This window comes from Cyprinodon tularosa, unplaced genomic scaffold (assembly GCF_016077235.1).
Source record: "Cyprinodon tularosa strain WSP-4 unplaced genomic scaffold, ASM1607723v1 ctg56, whole genome shotgun sequence".
NCBI lineage: Eukaryota > Metazoa > Chordata > Actinopteri > Cyprinodontiformes > Cyprinodontidae > Cyprinodon > Cyprinodon tularosa.
The window spans coordinates 2,052,917-2,073,791 of record NW_024039296.1 but is presented as its reverse complement, the minus strand read 5'-3'; the positions used below and the strand labels follow the sequence as shown (position 1 = coordinate 2,073,791).

The 20,875-nt window shown below is 35.7% G+C and overlaps 1 protein-coding gene across 2 annotated transcripts in view; it reads left to right on the top strand.

Annotated features, from left to right (window-relative positions):
* The window catches only part of necab2 (N-terminal EF-hand calcium binding protein 2), a 173,261-nt gene that overhangs the window by 59,747 nt on the left and 92,639 nt on the right, over window positions 1–20,875 (top strand). For both annotated transcript variants that reach the window (XM_038305591.1, XM_038305590.1), the window contains exons 4-5: window positions 3,547–3,572; window positions 3,706–3,803. In XM_038305591.1, coding sequence (XP_038161519.1) covers window positions 3,547–3,572; window positions 3,706–3,803 — 124 coding nt within the window. The remainder of the gene's footprint in view (window positions 1–3,546; window positions 3,573–3,705; window positions 3,804–20,875) is intronic.

Genomic DNA, 20,875 nt, shown 5'->3' with positions numbered 1-20,875 from the left:
GATCCCATTTTATAAAGCTACATGCTGCAGTGAATGCAATGAGAGAAGTTTAAAAGTAGCATAATTTAGCTATAGACAAGGTTATTGATTGAGCTGAGTGAAAGCAGAAAGGAGAATTTAAGTGTGTCCTATGTGAAGTAGGAAGCTGATGGATGAAGAAGAGGGACAAAGCAGGCAGAGACTGAACGATCCTCTGTTTTCCTCCCGACGCCTTTCGGCTTCATCACCTTTTCAATCCATCCTCTGAGATTTCTGTCTCTGTTTCTGTCTTCCTTTTCGAGCTCTCCTTCTGCTGTCACTCTGTCCGACACCATCCTCTCCTTGTCTTTCTCTTCCTCCTCTCCATGTGTCACTCATTCCTGACTTCAGTCCTTTCTTCCCTCTGATCTTCATTGCACACATGTCAGTCTGTCTGTAGTTTATTGGGCATGGCTAATATTAGATGCACTGGGGATGTGGGGCAGAAAAGTTAATTTGTTAATGCTAATTAATGCGTTAGTCCTAAAACTTTTTAAAATATTTTCCTTTGTTTTTTTATCACTAAAAAAAGTTGGTGTCTCTTAAGAACATGACTGATGGCTCGACAAAGTGTAGTTTCACTATTCTCGAGACTTTTATATTGTAAGGCTTAAACTTTACTTTACTTTCAAGTTTGCCATGTATTACATACTTATTTCAGGCTTTAATATTTTGACCTTTTTTTATTTATGACCTCATAGTTTATTTGTGAAAAAAATTCAATAGAATTTTATTGACTAAAGATCATTAAAATAAAGGTTGACGTTTTAACCAACTTTCAGTTCAGAATTTGTGCTTTTTACATTTTTTTATTTCTGCATTTATTCAAACAGTTCTCTAATTTATGGATTAACTTAGGTTAAATTTTTTTGATTACATGGTTGTGTAATGGCATTTAAAAGTCTGTATGTCTCTGTTAAAATTCTTTCTTCTTAAAATCTAAAGTATTAAGTCCATGAGATATTTTTCCCAAACCTTTTCCCACTTTATTGTGATGTACATGAATGTTACACAAATGTACCTGAAAATCCAAATCCACTCATTTGCATACCTTTTATTCTAATCAACGCTGACTCCAGTTTTCTGGAGTCAGCGTTGCACAGACTAACTTTGCAGAAGTGATGCCATCCACCTTGCAAACAACTATAAAATGATCATATCCTTCTTCAAGTTATTGTAAAGTGTTTCTGGTAGACTTGTGGACTCTGACTAGGCCGTTCATCTTTATGGTCGTTTTGGAGTTGATTTGGATGTTTCCCTTAAAATAAATGGCTTCTGTCATGCTGCCCTTCTTGGTACAGACATAGGGATAGTAAAGGAGTTTTTTTTTCACATGCAGAATACAGCCAGCACTTGTATTTAGAAAATTTTAGCCCCAAATAGTTTTAACCCTGGCATATTTAAATGTAAGATTATTAAAGGTAAAAAAAAAAAAAAAAAACAGTATTTGACCTACAGCAAACCAAAATCTTTTATTATTACTGAAGAGAGTTTTCCAAGTTACCACTGGAATTTAAACTTTTATCTTTGGTTATATGCTATGTTTTCAAAAGCCTTCATAGATTCTATTTTAGATTCAAGTCAGGGCTCTAGCTAAGTAAAACCAAAATATTGATTGTATCATGTCAGCAGAAATTCTTATAACTTAAAAACATATTATATAGTTAAAAGAATTATAGTAACACAGGCATATTAGTGAGAAACATTAATACCAGGGGTTGAGGCTAAACTGTCCCATTACTCCGGAATACCAGAGTTTAATCTTTACATTTTGGTTGTAAATCCTTAATCAGCTTTAATCAATAAAATGAAAGCTGCCAACTTCATTACTCCAACTGATACGTATTTAATTGCATTGTCAGGGTTTAATGAAATGCACATCAGGTGGGCAAACACCCAAACATTCTTGCAGATCCAAAATGGAAAACAAATTTGGAAATGCATCGAGGCACAAACACGGATGTTTTGAAGAAGTTATGAGAGATTCAAAGGCCTGTTTGTTTGATGCCCAGATTTGAATGTCAGTCATTAGTGTCATAGAATAATAATAATAAAAAAAAGTTTAATACATTGAAATAAACCATGGGAGCCTGTAAAATCTGCAGAGAATCTACTGGAATAAATGTGAGCAGAGGTAGCAGAGGTCCTGCTAGAGCCAGCTCTCATCTGGTTTTGTAAAATAACCAGTTTGGTTTTCTACCTTTTGGTAGCAACATCTGAACCACATCATTAAGTCTGATATATTTAATGTTTGTTTCAGACATCTATAAAAGATCCTCTGTTAGACAACTAATTCAGAAGCGGTCGCTAAGCTGAAGCAGCGCATTGACCTACTTAAAGCCTTTGAAGGAGATTCAGTAAACTGCAGGAAGATAAGAGACATTTGCTTCTGTGATTCTTATGCTAATGTTTTGATATCGTTGCAGCATAATAATAGTTTTTAGTTTTTTATGTCACCATTAAAAAAAGACACTAAGTTTAAAACTATGTTTTTCAATATTTCCCATGTGTCTGCCTCTACCTGCTTAAAATAATTGCCTCTCTTTGGTCCAGAAGCAAAATGGGACTGGAGGCCAGCTCAAGAGTTTACAATGATAGGAACCCTGAGACCTGGTGCTAAGTAAGCTCCACTACCTGTAAAGCACTGGAGTTAGTGTGGTAGAAAATGCCCCAATGTTTTAATTCCTTTTAAAAACCACAAACTGATTGGCCTATATGACTGACTGAAGTTAATTCAAAGACCTTGCCAAGCCAATTATCGCTGTTGTGATGGCTTTGTAAAACCATTAATCTTCATCGTCTGAGCTATAAAAAAAAAACTTTAAAGAGAGATTATTCTTTAAAGGAGTATTTAATTTAAAGCTCTTTGGGATTTGAACTGTTTTAGGTTTTTGATATACGTTTTATGTAGGGCATAAGTAATATATACATAATCTTGGGGCCAGGTGTGACACAAGTTGAAGCTATAGTGGAGAATTTTTGCAAATTTTTGAAAAAAGACCGCTCTGTTTAATAGTTTTTGTTTGCATCGCTCATACAAGCTTACATTCCAAAAGAAGATTTGCAATTTTTCCACTATGTCAGACTCAGCAGCGGTAAGTGAAAATGGGGACGAGCACATAGGACGGCCTTACGTAAACATATCACCAGAATGATTAACAATAAGGAGGACCACTTATTTTGATGATCCACAATGAAAAAGACCGTCCCATCCTCCAAAATACCCTTAAGCAAGTATTCAGGAAAAATACACAATCTATTACTCATGATCAGTTGCATACCCTTCCCCCATCAGTCAGTCAGTCAAAGAAAGTCATGTTTATAGCAGCGAGGCAAATTAATTATGACTGTATAACTCAAATTTCTGTCAAATGGCTCTGCTTCCTTCCAATTGCTGGCTCTGTTCCCAATGGTTCTGTAAATGACTGCAAGCTAAAAACCTCTCCTTTGTTTCTTACCCTGCTCTTCTTTATCCTCCTCTTTCCTTTCTTTCCATTTTCCTCATCTCCTGACTGCTTGCTGTGACAGTAATGTAGACACCAAGGAACTCTGTGGTAAGTAACCTAAAAGGTTTCACACATAAAATTAAATTTTCACTTAAAGTAAATCACTGAATTCTTTAAAATATACACTGCAGTGGTTTATTCTTATTCTTTTTTTTTTTTTGTGTGTTTGTGTGTAAAATAGACTACTTTGCCAAGCACATGGGAGACTATGAAGGAGTTCTGGCCTCGTTGGAAACGTTGAACCTCTCCATCCTCAGAGCAATGGATTTCACCAAAAGGGTAGGAATGGCAAATGAGTGAAGTTTTCCTGATCTTAGATATATTTTGACACCATATAACTTTCAAAATGATACCCAGTTTCACTGTAAAGTACATCACTGAACACAGAAGTGTTTATTTTGGGTCCAAAAAGGGATATTGTTTGAACTTCAAGCACCAATCTATCTCTCCACTAAAGCATACTGGTGTGTTGAAATCCTGAAGGACAGGAATAAAAGCAGGTAATTGCTTGAGAACACACATAAAAACTCAAGAAAAACGGTACAATATGAAATCTTAGGCCACTCCCACCTAACTAATATTAATATGGGCCCAATGTGCTTTTGCATTGTGTATTTGGGGTGTTTTGAACATGGATTTTCTTTTGGTTTCTATATGTCTGAAATATTTTTTGTATAGTGTTCATGCAACCACATTTATGGAAACTAAGAACTTTTCCTACATTGATATTAAGTATACAATTCCAATCCAGGTGTAATAGGCAACTAAGGTGCACACTATCAGTAGACCTTGGAGCAGTATTGCCTCTGAGTGACTGTAAGTCCAACAGCATATATTTAAAATGCCTTCAGCATAAACTAACATTTCCCACAGCTTCTAATAAACTCCAGTCCTTGACAACCTGTCCTGGTTGAGCAGAAGCAGCATGTCCGTACAGTACAATACTCACAGAGCGTGTCCTCACAGTATGAGAGTAATGATGCGTGTTTGCTGGCTGGAATCTAATTCTCTCACTGTTTGAGCTGTAGCAAAAATAATGGTATGTCAAGTTTCCTTTTCACTGAGCTGCAGTGGTTCAGGTTATGAGAAGCAGCTTTAAAGCAGTGATGTGCCATCCCAGTATTCCCCCATAAGCTAAATATAGTATCTGGTCCACAGCCACACCTCCCTCATAACATGTGGGGTGTTTGTGTGTATATCTCTATCCTGCAGCTCTATCTTTATTCAACTTTCGGCTGCAGGCCATTCAGCGGCACTCAGACACACTAAAGCAACCGCATTGATCCTTCCACACAGCCTTCACCTAGATTCTCTCTCATGAATGCACTTTTTTTGATCAATCAGTCCAGTTTCTGTGTTGTTCTTCTGCTGTATCACTTGTGCTAATTTTTTTTTCACTTCTTAAGCTTGTTGGTGGTGTATGTATTCATCCATCTCTTTATTCCATATGCAAGTGTCATTATGGACTTTGTGTTTTTCTTTTTAACACAGCCATGGAGTTGTATCTTTATTTAAATCCATGTCAATAGATGATCGAGTCTGCTTTTGTTGCATGGTTAAATCTGCAGCCCAGGGAGACAGTTTAGTTATACAACTGAGTCGATTAGCAACCGGTCTGTATAAACTAGATCGGTTGTATCATATAAGGTGCTTCTAATCTTTTTTGTAAGTGCTTTTTACATTCCTCTTCCACATTTCTGAAGATGCACAGATTTATAAATGGCATTGTCAAAAATTATTTAAACACACTCATTTAAATTGTCATTGGTGTATCAAACCAGTGCACTGCAAAAATGGTCTAGAACTAAGTAAAAATGTCTTAAATCAAGCATGTTTACCCTTCATTTTAGTAGGTAAATGGGATGATTTGCCAATGGAATGAGTATTTTTACTCTTAAAATAAGATTATTAGATAATATCCACTTGAAATAAGACAATGCGGTTCCTTTTTCTTATTTTAAATGTAAATTGTCTTGTTCCATTGGCAAAGTATCTCACTTACCTCCTCAATTCAAGAACAAATGCACTTAGTTTAAGAAAAAATGACTAATTTAGATTTCCATTTTTTGCAGTGTGCAAACTGCAAAGTAGTACATAATTGTTATTTGATGGACAGGAATACATCATTACCTTTTTTGTTATGAACAACCTCAAGCATCTGGAATGTATGTATTCAGCTCCTTCTCAGACTTCTCAGAGATCCTCTAAAGTAGGGATGGGAATCGAAAACCGGTTCCTGTTCAGAACCGGTTCCGTATTTTCCGATTCCATGGCATTGTTTGGCTTGGCTTTTTTGGCTTTTTTCGATTCCCGCAGCACCAGAGCCTAGAGCGCCGGCTCTGGGGAGCACGACTTACGTCACGTTTTTTACGTAAGTTACGTACGTTACGCGAGTTACGCAAGTTGGAAGAACTATTCGAGGAGGAAGACAGCGAGCTGCGGTCACTTTGTGAATCAAAGCCCCGTCTTTCCTTAGCCCAGAGGGTAGATAAGGAAATCCAGCTCTATAAAAGCTTGCCCTCCATCCCCTGCAGGGATAGCGCCACACTGTGGTGGTGGAACAAGCAAGATACGCTGCCCTTGCTATCTGACTGGCTGAAAACTACCTCTGTGTGCAGGCTTCCTCCATCCCATCTGAGAGGGTGTTCTCCACGGCTGGAGACACCATAAGCCCTGAAAGATCCCGTATCCTTCCAGAAAAAGCAGATATGCTCATCTTTCTGCAAAAGAACTGTTAATTTTCCCTACTACTGTTTTATAATTAGTATTTTTGTTATTTAAAATAGGTTATTATCCCATCATTTGTTATTAGACATTGTTGGTTATTAAGTTTGTTCTTGTATTCATTTTTCATTTAAACACAGATGTTACTCCAGTTTCACATTTCCTGTGGACATCTTGATCTTGTTGAGTTTGTAAGATTGTGCAATAGTTAAGTAAACAAAGTTGATGCTGATAATCAAACTGTTTGTTCTCCTTTTTCCCCCAAATTGGAATCGAAAAAAGAATCGATAAAGAATCGAATCGTTTCATAGAATCGAAAAGGGAATCGGAATCGTGAAAATCTTTTCAATTCCCAACCCTACTCTAAAGCATACGTTAAGTATGCTGAAATCTTGAGAACATGTTAGATTATGAACCACAAATAAAGTGTAACTCAAATTCAACCTGCCAACATATACTGACAGCATGGAATTTAAATATCATGTAAAAGAACTGTTAACATTACAACCTTTATTAAAATATTAAGAGTTGATTCCTACTTTTTGTCCAGCAAATGTCAAAAGGTTAATTTGGTCAGGGTATTCTAAAACATGACTTTATGGGGTACAAGCAACACATTATATTTGGCAGGGAAATAAATCTGCACCTAAGCCACAATCTATCCAATCACCATATTTTAGATTTTAGAGTATCTGAAATGTGGTGGTGGTATCATGCTGTGGGTCCGGTTTTCCTGTGCGGGGAAAGTGAGCTTTTGAAGGTGAAGTTATTTTGTTGAAAATAAGAAAATGGATTAAAGAAATAGAAATACTATTACTAATCACTTTAGTTATTTAATTCAAATTGACACCGGATTACTTTTTTCTTTTGGTTTGATGCTCTGGCATACATTTTCTGGGCTTTTGTCTGGTTCAGTCATGGAAGTTAAAGCTCAAAATGCAGATCTTTCATCTTTTCTCCTTTTTTTTCTGTTTTTCCTTTCCCGTTCTACTTTCAGTGTCCATATAATCTGTAAAACTCCCTACTTAATTATAATAAAGCTATTTATATGCATAAATCAAGTGGAACACTATGGCGATAGCCATACTGCTCCAATTGTGAAAGTAATATCTGTTGGTCTCTTTTTGGCATCAAGACAGTTATTCTTATTGCTACTGTACATTGCCAGACAGGACAGGGTAAAAATTTTGAAAAGCTTAAAATGCACAGAAAACTAGAAAAAAAAAATCTGATTTATTGCTTTATTATCCAGGGGCTTAAAGTCAAGATAATCGTTTTTCTGGTGAGAAACTATTAATATCCCAAAAAAGTGAAATCTTCCATTTTTAATATCTTTACATCCCTGGAATTGGTTATTGTTATTCTTGTTTTTTGTTAATGGATCTCCTGTTAAAACCTGATTTTCTTGTCTAACACTCATACTAATTATTTTTAAAAATGTGTGCCGCTGCCTTAAATACAGTGCTGCAACAACAATGTGGAGGATTCATCATACACTAACAGCGATTAACTTAGCTCACTTTAGATGTGGTTTTATCGTTGCATATGTTATGGAAAGGAACAGTGAACAACAGAGCAAAGAGCAGAAATTCTCAGGTTCTGTTAATTTGGAGGGAATCTACCCTCTGCATTTGCAAATTGATGTAGCTTAAGTGGCATTTTTTAGTCTCTTGTATTCAGATTCTCCTTCTTATCTCTTAAGAAACACTAAATGTTTCATGCTTAGCCAGCTCTGGTTTCTAATGGGCAGCTGGGGCTTATCTGCTCCTCTGGAAAAGGTCTGAGTGAGCCGTCTGAGAGCTGCACAAATGGGAATAAAAGGCTTTAAGGCTCTAAGCTGGTAGTAATGGCTGCATATGTTTCAATTTCAGCTGTTGAAATAGCAGCTACATTGCTTCAAAAATAAGCCAGAAATTCTCAAATATGATTATCTCTTCAATAAATACTTTTTATATTTCTAATATGGAGATGTTGCTTAAGTGTGTGTTTCTTTTAAAAAACATGTCTTATTCATACTCTGGAATGTTATCCAAACCAGGCCGTAAGTAATTGTAATTAAAGCTTAAGATGAGCTAAAAAATCTTATTAAGAAAAGGTTTTTGTTGTATGTTTGTAAAGATTTCTTGCGCAAAACTTTTGAAAATAAAATACAAATTAAAAATGTTTTTGAGACAAAGGCTTATTGCTTTCTTATTCTGTTGTTCCTCTATTTTCCCTGTATAAAATAGATATTATCATTAAAATGAGAATTGAAATGAAAGCCTTTTGAATCACTTGTCTTTACTGTTTGAGATTTCAGTTGTCATTTTATGCAAAACCTCCAGAAAATCTCAAAACTGAGGCTGCCAAGAGGGCAGAGCCAGAAGACAGAGCGTGATATTAGTTTGAGCAAAAGACAGCAAGTGCCGAGCTCTTTTTAGAGCAAAGTGAAAATTGATTACCTCCACACTCACCTGAATGAATACAAAGAAGAATGAGTGAAATGGGGGGAACAGAAGTTGCACTCAGCGGTTGCCCACAAGGCACAAAAGTGTTTTTCCCCTCTGTAAAGCAGCGGGCTGGCTCCCAGGGCTGGATTAGAAATGAAAACCGTCCTGTGGACTATTTAGCCAAAATTCACCCCTGAACAGTGCTGGCTCTGCTACACTGTAAAAAAAAAAAAACAGAGCCAAGTTGTTCCACTGAAAGATGGGATAAATAAATGACGTCTACAGGAATAGCTCATGGTATTGCAATAAATTAAAGTCTTCTAAATAATTACAAATAATAAACACTTAAGTAGAATATGTTATTGTAATGACTCAAAACAGATGGACCCAGTAGTCAGGCAAGACAGGTAGTGCGATAACTTAAAATTTAATATTAAATAAATATTTATTTATTTATTAAATCAACAGTGAATAGTTTGTGGATCTGCAACAGCAGCGGCAAGGGCGTCCAAGGCAGGTAACACTGGCGAGAGGAAACACAGGTTAGTGACCTCAAAAAACTGACAGAGAATGATCTGAACGCGTGAGTCATTAACCTGGTTTAGAGTTTAGTCCAGGCCCAAAGAACGAAGTTGATACCAGAAGGCCAGCTGACAAGACGCAGTGCTTGCACAGAGAGATCCAGATGCCAAAGCCTTGAAGGGCACAGAACTGAAAGGAGATCAGATCTGAGCAGATGATGGAGGAAGGCAGGATAATCCAAAGGGCGAAGTAAAGAGGCAGATCCAGGTTCAGTCCACAGTAGAATCCAACAGAATCTGAAGACAGGTCAGGCAAATAGATCAGAACAGCTAGGTTCAGAGGTCCATGACTCCAATGTCTGTTCAGACAAACAGATCAAAACAGGAACAGGGAGGATCAGAGGTCCAGGAATCCGAAGCTAGGTCAGGCAAACAGATCAGAAGAGGAACATGCAGGCTAAGAGGTCCAGGAACCCAAAGCCAGGTCAGGCAAACAGATCAGAAGAGTAAAAAGCAAGCTCAGAGGTCCAGGAGGCCAAAGACTGTTCAGGCAAACCGTTTAGACAGGAGCAAGCAGGCTCACTGGTTGAAAGACAGAACAGGTCAGGATCAGGAAATCAGAAACATCAAGGAACTCTAAAAACACTCTCACCACTGGCTAGAGAGAACAAGAATAATTTGTCCTTGATGACTGGATTCAAGCGCCTTAAATAGAGGCAGGAGCAGGTGGATAGGATGAGCAGTGGAAAAAAAACAGGCAGAGTATGACAGGTGAATGAAATGAGTAAAGCCAGTCATCAGTGCCAAGATCGGGACAGTTATGAAAACAGAAAGCCCAGATCTGCAATTGTAAAGGGTGGAGTTGGGCAACATTTTTAAGTCCAGAGGGCCACTGATTACTGTACAGATAAGAAGCATCATTACACTCAAATTCCTTCTCCTAAAGGTGGAGCCAGCTCACTTATAACTCATGCAGATGTGGTATTTCCATTCAGAATATGTAAGGTGCATAATGTACCTCCTGGGTATTAATGCTTTTAACTGTTTTTACAGTTTACATATTAACCACTTATTAGGCAGTTGAGAAATAATATATCAGTCTCTATGTCAGCAGTCAGGACCAGCCATTCATAAAGAAACAAAGTTTTCTGAAAAAGCAACCTCATATCAGCATCATTAAATTGGGCTTTTCCCCCCTTTTTTTCTGTTGACATCTTGAAACATAAAAGAAAGTATTTTATTTTGTCATAGGTAGAGAAGCTAATTTTTAAAGAAGCTATTTTAAATGTTAATAAATGCACATTGAGACATACAACTTTCAGAAGTCCTACATTTCTTTAATAGTGATATCTACATGAAAACGCCTCATCAGTTTCTCTGGGTTGCCATGGTGGCTGTTGCCATGAAGGTTTGATACCTTGGGGACTGTTGTCATGGATACAGCTTGGATTGATGTCAGTCGAGCTAAGCTGTTGGAGTCTTACAGAGTTTTATCTTTGTGGAAAGACATTGTAGTTCTGTGTCGGATCCAAATGTTCATGTTGGGTTTAAGCACAAAACGTCAACATGCCTTCTCATCTATCCCAGCATCTAACAAGTGCAAATATAGAAATATTAGTCTTACTCCTTTTGGTCATAATGCTATGCCTCATCTGTGTTTGCATTAACTATTAACATTATTGTGTCTCATTTTGTTTCCCTCTCTCTGCTCCTTGTTTTTTGAGGTGACAGCATTTTGTAATACTAGGATTGTCAGCATCTCAGATAGAAGATTGTAAGATTGACAGGAAGTCTGTTTTGTCAAAAAGATAAATAAAAAGATTAGGCTATCTACTGCTTTTTTACTCCCAAAATAAATTCATCAATGACTTTGAAATCCAATGTGTAACCGACAGGGATGAAGAGTTATTGTTTCAAGTGTTTATCTTGTTTTGCAGTAGTGAAAGCTTTTATGGAACAATCACAGTCAGAAGGGATGTAGAAAAGTTTTAATTGGCCCTCCAGCCAGCATAGATAAGAAACATCCTCTCCCCTGAGCTATGTGTGTTTTTAGACAGTGAAAGGTGAAGCTCCTAACAAAAAGGAAAGGGGCAGAATTCATTAAGTCTTCTGTCTTGTCTCCCATAAATGCTACTTTTAATGAGCTGCCCTGTTTAGCACTTTTATTTATTTTTTTAATGCTTTGCAGAACGAGATGCCTCATATTATGACAACTCATTTTCTCTGCAAATAAAATCTTCTTAACACAGTCCTTTAGAAATAGTCTTATGCCTCTAAATGACCCTCTTCTTTGAGGTTTGCATTATTGTCTTCTTTCAACAACAAACCAAGGCAGACTCCTCCACATCATCTTCCTTTTTTTCTTGGAGATTAAACGGAAGAGGATCGCGGTTTGGCGGGGGGGTATTTTGGTCTGTACACAATAGCATCTGTAAGGGATGAGCTTTGGAAGATTGATGGAGGAGATCAGAGGATGAAAGAGGGCAGCAGGAGAGAAAGGAGTTTCAGAGAAGAAGAGAGGATATGTGCTCAGGGTATAACGAGAATAGGAGAAAATGATTAAATTATTTAGACTCTGTTAGACTCTATTCCCATCATTGCTCCCAACAAACACAATAAGTTTAACATTGCTGCTGTCATTTGCGCAGGTTTCTATATTCTTTTCCCGCACAGATTTATAAAAGCAGATTCTGTTCCAGTCTGTTCCTATAAAAAAACATGTTTCAATGAATATCTGTGTACTATAGATTCTCCCTTTACTTTCTCCTGATATGTTTAATGTTCCTATTTAGAGGTAAAACTAAAGGATTATTTCCTTCTTCAGTTCCAAATTACTTTAAAAAGATCATCTTATGTTTGATAATATCTCGGGTGGTACTTTTGCCCAGCACTATATTACATTTATTTTTTAAATTTATGTATATATATGAATATATGTAGATAAACTGAAACTAGCATGTTTGCATATTTCTTTGTTAAAGCCATATTTATTATGTTTTAAGCTAAATCTTTTTTTAAATATCTGGATTCATCTAAGCCACAGATATATTAAATTCAGTGCCTATCAAAACCATTAATAGCCATTACACTTGAAACAGATAAAATAAACTTAAATTCTAACCTATTTTTTCTTGCAAAAAACAGAAATTCAGTCCTATTGGATGGAAAACATCAGCAAAGAGCTATTTCTTTCCAGTCTTACCAAAGATTTCCTTATATGGCACCATTATTTTTTAATTTTGTCTGACCAGATTCCTTTTCTTTTCTCAACAAAAGCATCTCAACAGCATTATGCTGACATCAACATGCCATCTAATATGGTACAGATGGTGTGTTGCACATAGATAAAAAATTTCCATTTTGGTTTTTATCTGAATAAAGCACCTTCCTGCATATTTACCCCAATGGCTTGTGGCAAACTACAAACATGACTTCTCATGATATTATTCGAACAGTGGCCTGTTTCCTTTCCACTTTTTTATGAATGCCAGATTTGTGGACTGCATAACTAATGTATGGAGGCCTAAAGGTGCAAATGCCCTGTGCATACATAAATGAGCAACACCAAGATAAGAAAAGCTGTCAACTAGCTTCTTCATAACAGAAGAGCTCCGACCATAAACACTAATTAGTCAGGGACCAGGCCCTTGCTAAATACATAAACTGGATGCTTAAAAAGGTTTGTAGTAGAATAATATGGGTTGTGTCAATCAGCAGACAAAGACAACCATTCTTTTATATTGTTTTCATTATTTTATTTATTTGCTTTTGCTTGTAGCACTATGACAGGCTATCTTTGTGAGATGCACTATAAATATTAAATATATATATATATATATATATATATATATATATATATATATATATATATATATATATATATATATATATATATATATATATATATATATATATATATATATATATATATATATAGATATATATTTATTATTATTATTATTATTATTATTATTATTATTATTATTATTATTACCTTCATCCAAATGGCTTAGAATAGCCACTCTCAGACGGCCTATAGAACAAACAATTTTCTCGTTTTAAAGGATTAACTCAAACCATTTTGCACCTCTCAACATTTGCAAAGGAGTTTTTGTAGACAGACTGCACCACACACACTTATCAAAAAAAAAAAAAAGATTTAAAGGAGGATTACATTTTCTTTCTTCATTCAATATTAAGATTTTCCTTCTTCCATCGATATGTCCTCTAAATGGGAATTTGGTTGTTTTTGTTATGGCCTGGTCCATAGACATTAAGCAGTGTACACCCTCATTGGTTTGTATAGGAATTCTATGTGAATCCACCGCACTCACTGCTGACACCACATCCCAGTCTCAACGCACTATTAAAAGTTGTTTGCAGATTTTCTTAAAGCATTTTCAATTGCCATTTGTTTTGTGCTTCACTATCATTTGTGTTTTGTCTTCTTTACTTTCTTTAATTGCAGTGTATCTCCATTCCAGTATTTTGCTTTTCACATGTATTGTGTGTTTATGTGTTAGTCTAATAATACTGTTTGCTTTTCTCAGTTTGTCTTTGCAGTACTTTTTTATTTGCAGTACATTAATGTTTGCACCCCAAAGCCACTGTACTAATAGTTATCCTGTTAGCATTTTTTTCTTACCTTAGTCGCAAATCTCAACGGCTCCAGCAATTTCCATGATTCTCTTCATTAAATCCTATATCTCAGTAGGTTTGCAGTTGGGGCTTACAGTTTCTATTTTTTGGCAGATGTAGACAGTGCTCTGTGGAATTTTAGAAGCTAAGACATTTATCTTTTCTGCACTGACCTTGGTTTTCATAATACAACTTGTCCTCTAACAACTTTAGTTTCTGTGATTAAATAACCTAGATCAGTGTTTCCCAACCTGTTTTGACTCGTGTACCCCTTGGGCATTTTGTCTTACCATCAGTACCCCCTCAGTCAAAAGTATTGATGATTGTCTGAAAGTGGAAAGTACAATAATTGATTATAAAATACTATTTTACTTAATCTTATAATTTGATCTTGTAGTTCTTAGGTGTTTTATTCTTTCCATATCAAATAAAAATCAACATAAATATGTTTCCTGGAAGTTAGTAAGGAAACACAATAAATCAAAATAAAACCTGTATTTCTAAAACTGGTGGTCCCCTATAATCCTATTTAAACTTGATGAATTGGGAACAAAATACAGACCAAAAATTATAGCCAGACTTAATTAGTTTGACTTTGTTTTCATCAAGACACCTGAGCTGCTTTAATGAGCTGGGATAGCTCAGTGTGAAAAAAAGCTGATCCCAGGCTGTTCTCTACATCCAGTCTGTTTCTCTGCTTGGTTTGGATGTGTGTCAAAGCTGGAGGTGAACACAAACATATAAGAAAACATACTTTTTGATTGATAAAAGTTTGTTTAATTTTTCCATTTGGTCCTCGCAAAGTGGAACAGATCCCAGCCCTATTTTATTTTACTACCAAAGAAATCGAATATTTTCCTGTACCAATTGCAATGCACACGCGGACAACTAGGGGTATGCATACCCCAGGTTGGGAACTCACCTAGATCATAACTATATTTACCAAATATATGTCCTCTAAATGCACATAGTTCCACTACATTTTATTAATAGTTATTAGACTAAAAGGGCCTGAATACACCTGCATGCAACACTTTTCAGAGTTTTATTTAATTATAACTATACTATAACTCTATATTTTTGTACAGAGAAATAAGTGAATGGCTTTTCTAAACTTGAAGACTCCTTAAAATAAAAACAAAATAAAATGTTAAATGCCTGTTGTAGATTAAGTGAAATATTCCTATTCAAGGATCTGATCTGGTTTACCAAAGATAAAGTGTGTACTCAGTGCCTTTAGTTAAACCCACATGCTCAGACAGCCAATTCTCTGACGGAGAAATAGCTGAGTAACAAAAAAGACTTTTAAGATTAAAATAGTCTTAAAAAGTTGAAAAGTTAATATTTAATAATGAAATTTATGCACACTAACAAGATATAATTTCATATGGATACAAACAAATACAAGACAAATTGGATTTTAAATCACAGCAAATTATGACCAAGTTTTCTTCTTTGATCTGATATTTAAACCCTGGCAAAAAGAGTTAACCTGGCGACCGGAATTATAATCTTCTAGCTCCAGTTAAATAGGATACAGTAATATCTAAAGAATAAAAAGTAGGAAAAGAAAGAGGAGACAAATAATAATTAGTATGGTATACAATAATAGGTGAGAATTGACCAAAGGGCAGGGTCTGTGTCAGACAGGAAGAGAAGGACAAACAAGGTAGAAAGTAGAGACAGTGGGAGGAGGTATAATAGATGGTCAGAAATGCCAGCTGAGAAAGGTGAAGGACCACAGTGAGGGTTGACATCTTTCTCATGGCTGCCATCATATCTTGGCTGCTTTGTCATTGAGACCAATTACATGCTTTCATTTCATCACTCAGCTCACAAGTGTTACATCATTTCACTGCATACGACAGCTGCACACCACTTCACATTTCATGGCAACATCTTTCTTCCTGTATAATGTGGATGGAAACAGAGCTGCCAACAGAGATCCCACCTGCAAACTTATCACTTGCCTCTCAGATTTGATCTACCCTCTCAATTTTCCACTGAGTGCCACAGACCCCTGGTGGTTATTGTGTAACAAATAAGTACTCTAAAAAGTGGAAAAAGCGCTAAACTGTGAAACTTTGGCGAAATTTTTGGCTGTGATATCTAAATATACTTGGAATAAGTACCACATGAATTGCTGAGTTGTTATGATTCTCTCAGTTTTTGTTGTTTTCTTTTTTTTTGACGTAATTAGTTTTGTTCCAATTGTTAGAAACAGGGGAAGCTTTTGAACTGACCATAATTAATTCATGATATTTTATAAATTATATATGCTTTTTAATGTATGTAAGTAGACGTCGATTTAACAGTAGCCTGTAAAACCACGATAGAAGCTAAACTTTTTTCTTAAATGTATTTTTTCATTTTTAATTGATTGATTGATAGACCTTATTGATATCATGGTGGAAAAATTTACTCGTTTTTTTTTGTAGGATTATTATATATTGTTATTGCACAGGGTATTTACATGGATATTTACATAGATGGATATTTATATTTATATGTATATTTATTGCACTGGGTGTCAGATGTAGAGAAGCAGGTTATTGCACAGGGTATAGAATTGTAATTGCACATTATACATTCCACAAGTTATTGCCGTTGTAGAGTCTGGTTGCAGCAGGGATGAATAGCAACTTTTTTGCTTTTGAATTCAAATACATTCTGAATGTTTTTATTCTGTAATTGAAGAGATATCTATGAAAAATAAAACAGGATTGAAATTAAAGTGCCTAAAAGACAAACCTTAGACTGATTACTGTTAAATATGATACTGCTCATTGTTGGTTGCTGTCCCTTCAGGGTACTGGCATGTCTTCAGGTCTTCTCAGTACTTGTGCTCTTCTCAAACTGGACTCACACTGACAAATCCAGCATGCATGTGACTGACTGACTTGGATGCGAATTGCCTTTGTGGGATCCTGCACTGGTAGGAGTGTGTTGTGCTGACTGATGAGGTAACACCCAGAGCATGAATAATGCAGAAGCCTTCAGGAGTGAGAAAACATGCACAGGAGAAGGATAGAGAAAACGAAGGGATGCATGGATAATTTGGTGAAAGGAGAACACAGGGAGAGTGAAATCCACTTTGGGGATTTAACACGGGGTTCAGGGAATGAAAGAATAAAACATACAAAGCAGCAAGCTCAACGTGTCTCTAGCCACTCCTTCTTCTCATTTATTCTTCATCATCTTCCCTCAGCTTTTATCCCCCTCTCCTTTCCCATCATTCCTGTCTCCCTCGCAGTGTAAAGAAACTGGCAAGCTTCCTGCAGTGCCTGTATGTTTCTGAAGCTTGTATGTGTTCCCGCCTTCTGTTTAGAAACAAATTCAGGCCAACTGCCTGCTACTAGACACCTACACACTTTCACTGTCACTTCCGCTGGTTAAATCCCTCAAATTATCCCAATGTTTGTACTGTTCTTGGCTTTTCATAGCTCCTTTCAGTCCTGAATACAAACAGAAATGTGATTGGTTTGATGTGTCCGTTGGTTTAAAGTTTCCTTTATAAACTTAGTTTAGGCTTTGACATGACCAGAGTTTCTTTTGTTCGGACTTGTGGCCAACTTTCATAACACCCGGGGTCCGTTTCATGAAGCAGTTTTACAGAAACTTCTCTTCTCTAAACCTGAAAAAAAGAAAACTCTGACATTTCTGGTTCACAAAGAGGGTTTCCTCAACCCCTGCTTAAGTCACCATAGTAACATTCTCCCCAGAGCTAACCTGGGCGGGAGCAGGTTTCCTTTAGAAATCTCTGAGTGTCCTCTGTCTCATTTCAGCCAATCACACTGTTTTATTTTTCTGACATAGTCAAATTTTTGTCATAGTGTTATGCATAATATATATATATATATATATATATATATATATATATATATATATATATATATATATATATATATATATATATATATATATATATATATATATATATATATATATATATATCATTCCCTAGGTCCGTTAAAAACAAACATTGCTTGTCCGTTTGACGAGAATCTTATTAAAGAATGATCAGCACTTTTTCACAGAGAATTAAATATTTATAGGAAGAGGATTCCACAACTCATTTTGCAGGACATAAGATTACTTGTGTTTGGTTTGTTTAATATGAGCAAGATGCTGATAAATTTATTTTTATTTAGTTATATTGACAGTACATGAAGAACTACTGAAATTATTTTCAGATTACACATAAAGATTCATTAATTCTGCAGGGGAAAAGACATTACGTTAGGGTTATGATTATGATTAACGATGATAACAACCTACAGTACTGAGCCTAATTGCACAATCTGAAGCCATTCTATGGACTGATAGCCGCTTATAACGGCCATTTGTCTACAAACAGACACTTTAGTGTGTAAAAGAAGTTTGAATCAACATGAGGAGGGATGCATGTGACGATCCACAGGTTCTTTATATTAGAACAACATTTTTATTTTTCATCCTCACCTGCTGCCAGAATATTTCACATAAATATAAACATTGATCTACTAGCATTCAAGAAAGAATCCCGTTATATTTGTAACAATAACTATGGCAAGCTATTTTGATATGTACTAGTTTTACTGAATATGTATTCCTGATATCTGAAAAAAAAAAAACATTTTTTGCACAGAAACATTTCAAACCTCCACATCTAGAATTAACATTCTGGATGTCCATAAATTAATTTCAGATCCCCATATTCCTATTACTGGTCAGGATTTGTATTATTTTAACTATGAAAAAAATGTTTTTCAGATATCATAGTTTCAGTCAAACTGATAAATGTCAGAACAGCCAATTAAAATGTGTATACATTTCTAAATATATAAAACTTAATTCCTACTGGTCTAATTTTGTTTTATTTTAAATTTCTAAAATTCAGTTTCTGCTACAAAATGTAATATAGAAAATATATTATTACACTTAGGTCTAGGAGTGTGATTTTCATCAGGAAGAATCTTATTTTAGTGCTCTACAAATAGAACAACAATTCTGGGGAAAGATCCACACTTGCACCCAAACATAAAAAAATAAATACATGGAGCTTTTAGATGCTGAATTTGAATGTTTTTATCATACTAATGTAGACAGTTGAACTCCCCTAAGGACATTTTCTCAGTGGAAACAAATCTCCAACAAGCTCAACTTGACACACTCTCAACATCACATCTTTGTACAGTGTTTGAACTCTGTGTTTTCCGTTTGTGCTGCTCCTTAGATGTGGTTAAGATGCTACAATGACACATTAAGATTCTGATTGGAAAAAATGAAAGTAGTTGAATGTTTGAATTTGCCTCAAAGCAATGAGGCTGACAGTTTCTTATTGAGTAATGAGAGAAATTTAAAAGGAATCTGTTTCCGTGTTTAAGTGTGCTGCACAGATTTGTTGCATATGTCTAAAAATCTGTTGCCTAGAGACATATTGACTGTTGTTGCTAGGATACCATTTAATTAGTATATGTGTGAAGCTATGGGGTTGTTGTGATTTCAAAGATAGAGGAGGGGTTGAGAAGAGGAAGATTCCCACAACATCTATCCCCTGCTATCCTGGCAGATAGAGAGTGAGAAAGAACATCTGCAATGAGACAACGATGGCTCAGGAGCAAGAATAGAGAGTTAAAAACTGACTAGAAGAAAAATGCCGCATTTTAAAGTCATCTTTAATGCTCCCAGCAGTCACCTTTTATTTGCTTCCATGGCAACAAAGAACAATCTCATTAGATAGGATTAAGATATTTCAAAAATATTTAAATAAGACATTTTTAGGGTTGCTCACCATCATGTCTTTTTACACTCCAAAGTAGTTTTAAGCTAAATAAATAGTTGAAATAAGCTGTTCTAAGGCTTGAAGACTTTTTACAAACTTGGGATTCCTCTCCTCGTACCTCTTGGGATTGTCTCTGTGATAGCAATACAGATACATAAATACAAAAACAGATAAAAATATATTCCTTTTGTGTGTGTTATGACCCACTTTGACAAGTTGGACGCCTTAACTGCGGACAAAGTCTACTGCAACAATGTAACAAAGCAGTCGTTTTCAAGTAAAGAATAGGGCAACAGATTTAATGGCGGAGATATTCTACTGGATGCACATACATCATATTTGTTGGTCCTATGAAAAACAGATAAGGAAGATGATGTCAAGCCTTTCTGGAAAATGTTGCTCATCAAGCTACAGCAACTGAAAGCTTTATATTATGCAACAACAAACAAGAAATTATGCCCTGTCTATTGATGTTAGGGGTATACCTATATGAGACTTTGCATCATGTCATGATAATGATTCAAATTAGTCATCAAGGTCTACTTTTCCTTTTTAGAGAGATAACTTTAAGGAGTTAGGAGAAAACTTGTCAAGTAGTTAAGTATAAATTGCTCTTCTTAAAGGTATAGTGGACGAAGTTCTTTTTTTTTGGATCATCAAAATAAGTGATTCTCCTAATTGTCAATCATTCTGGTGATATGTTTACATCAGGCCGTCCTACACACTTTTCCCCATTTTCACTTACCGGTGGTAAGTCTGACATAATGGAAAAATAGCCAATCTTCTTTTGGAAAGTAAGCTTGTATGAGCGATGCAAACAGCAATTTTGAAACAGAGCGTTGACGAGGAGAAATGGGCTCCCGCATGCCCCTGCATAAGCTTAATAGGTGTACCCTCTCGGGAGCGGGCTCAGTGTTATGCATGTGCATTTTTTTTTTTTTTTAAGTGAAACGGTGGGTCTTTTAAATATTTTTTTAAAATCCTCCACTATACAATTACTCATTTTTGGTTTCTGTAGTTGTGTATTTGAGGACCTTTTACTTTAGTTAACTATATTGTCCTATACACGTTTCTATACTTTGTATTCCTTATGCCCTCAACGTTTCCTGGTTACTTCTTTACATATTTATGATGTGACCTAACAGCTAGAACAAAGCGAAGAATAAGAAATAAACAGTGCAAAGGGAATCTCTCTGGTTTGAGCCCTTTCAGTTTTTAGAACACACTGATAGCAACATGGATCGAAACAGGTAGCTGGAGACAAGCGCAAGACAT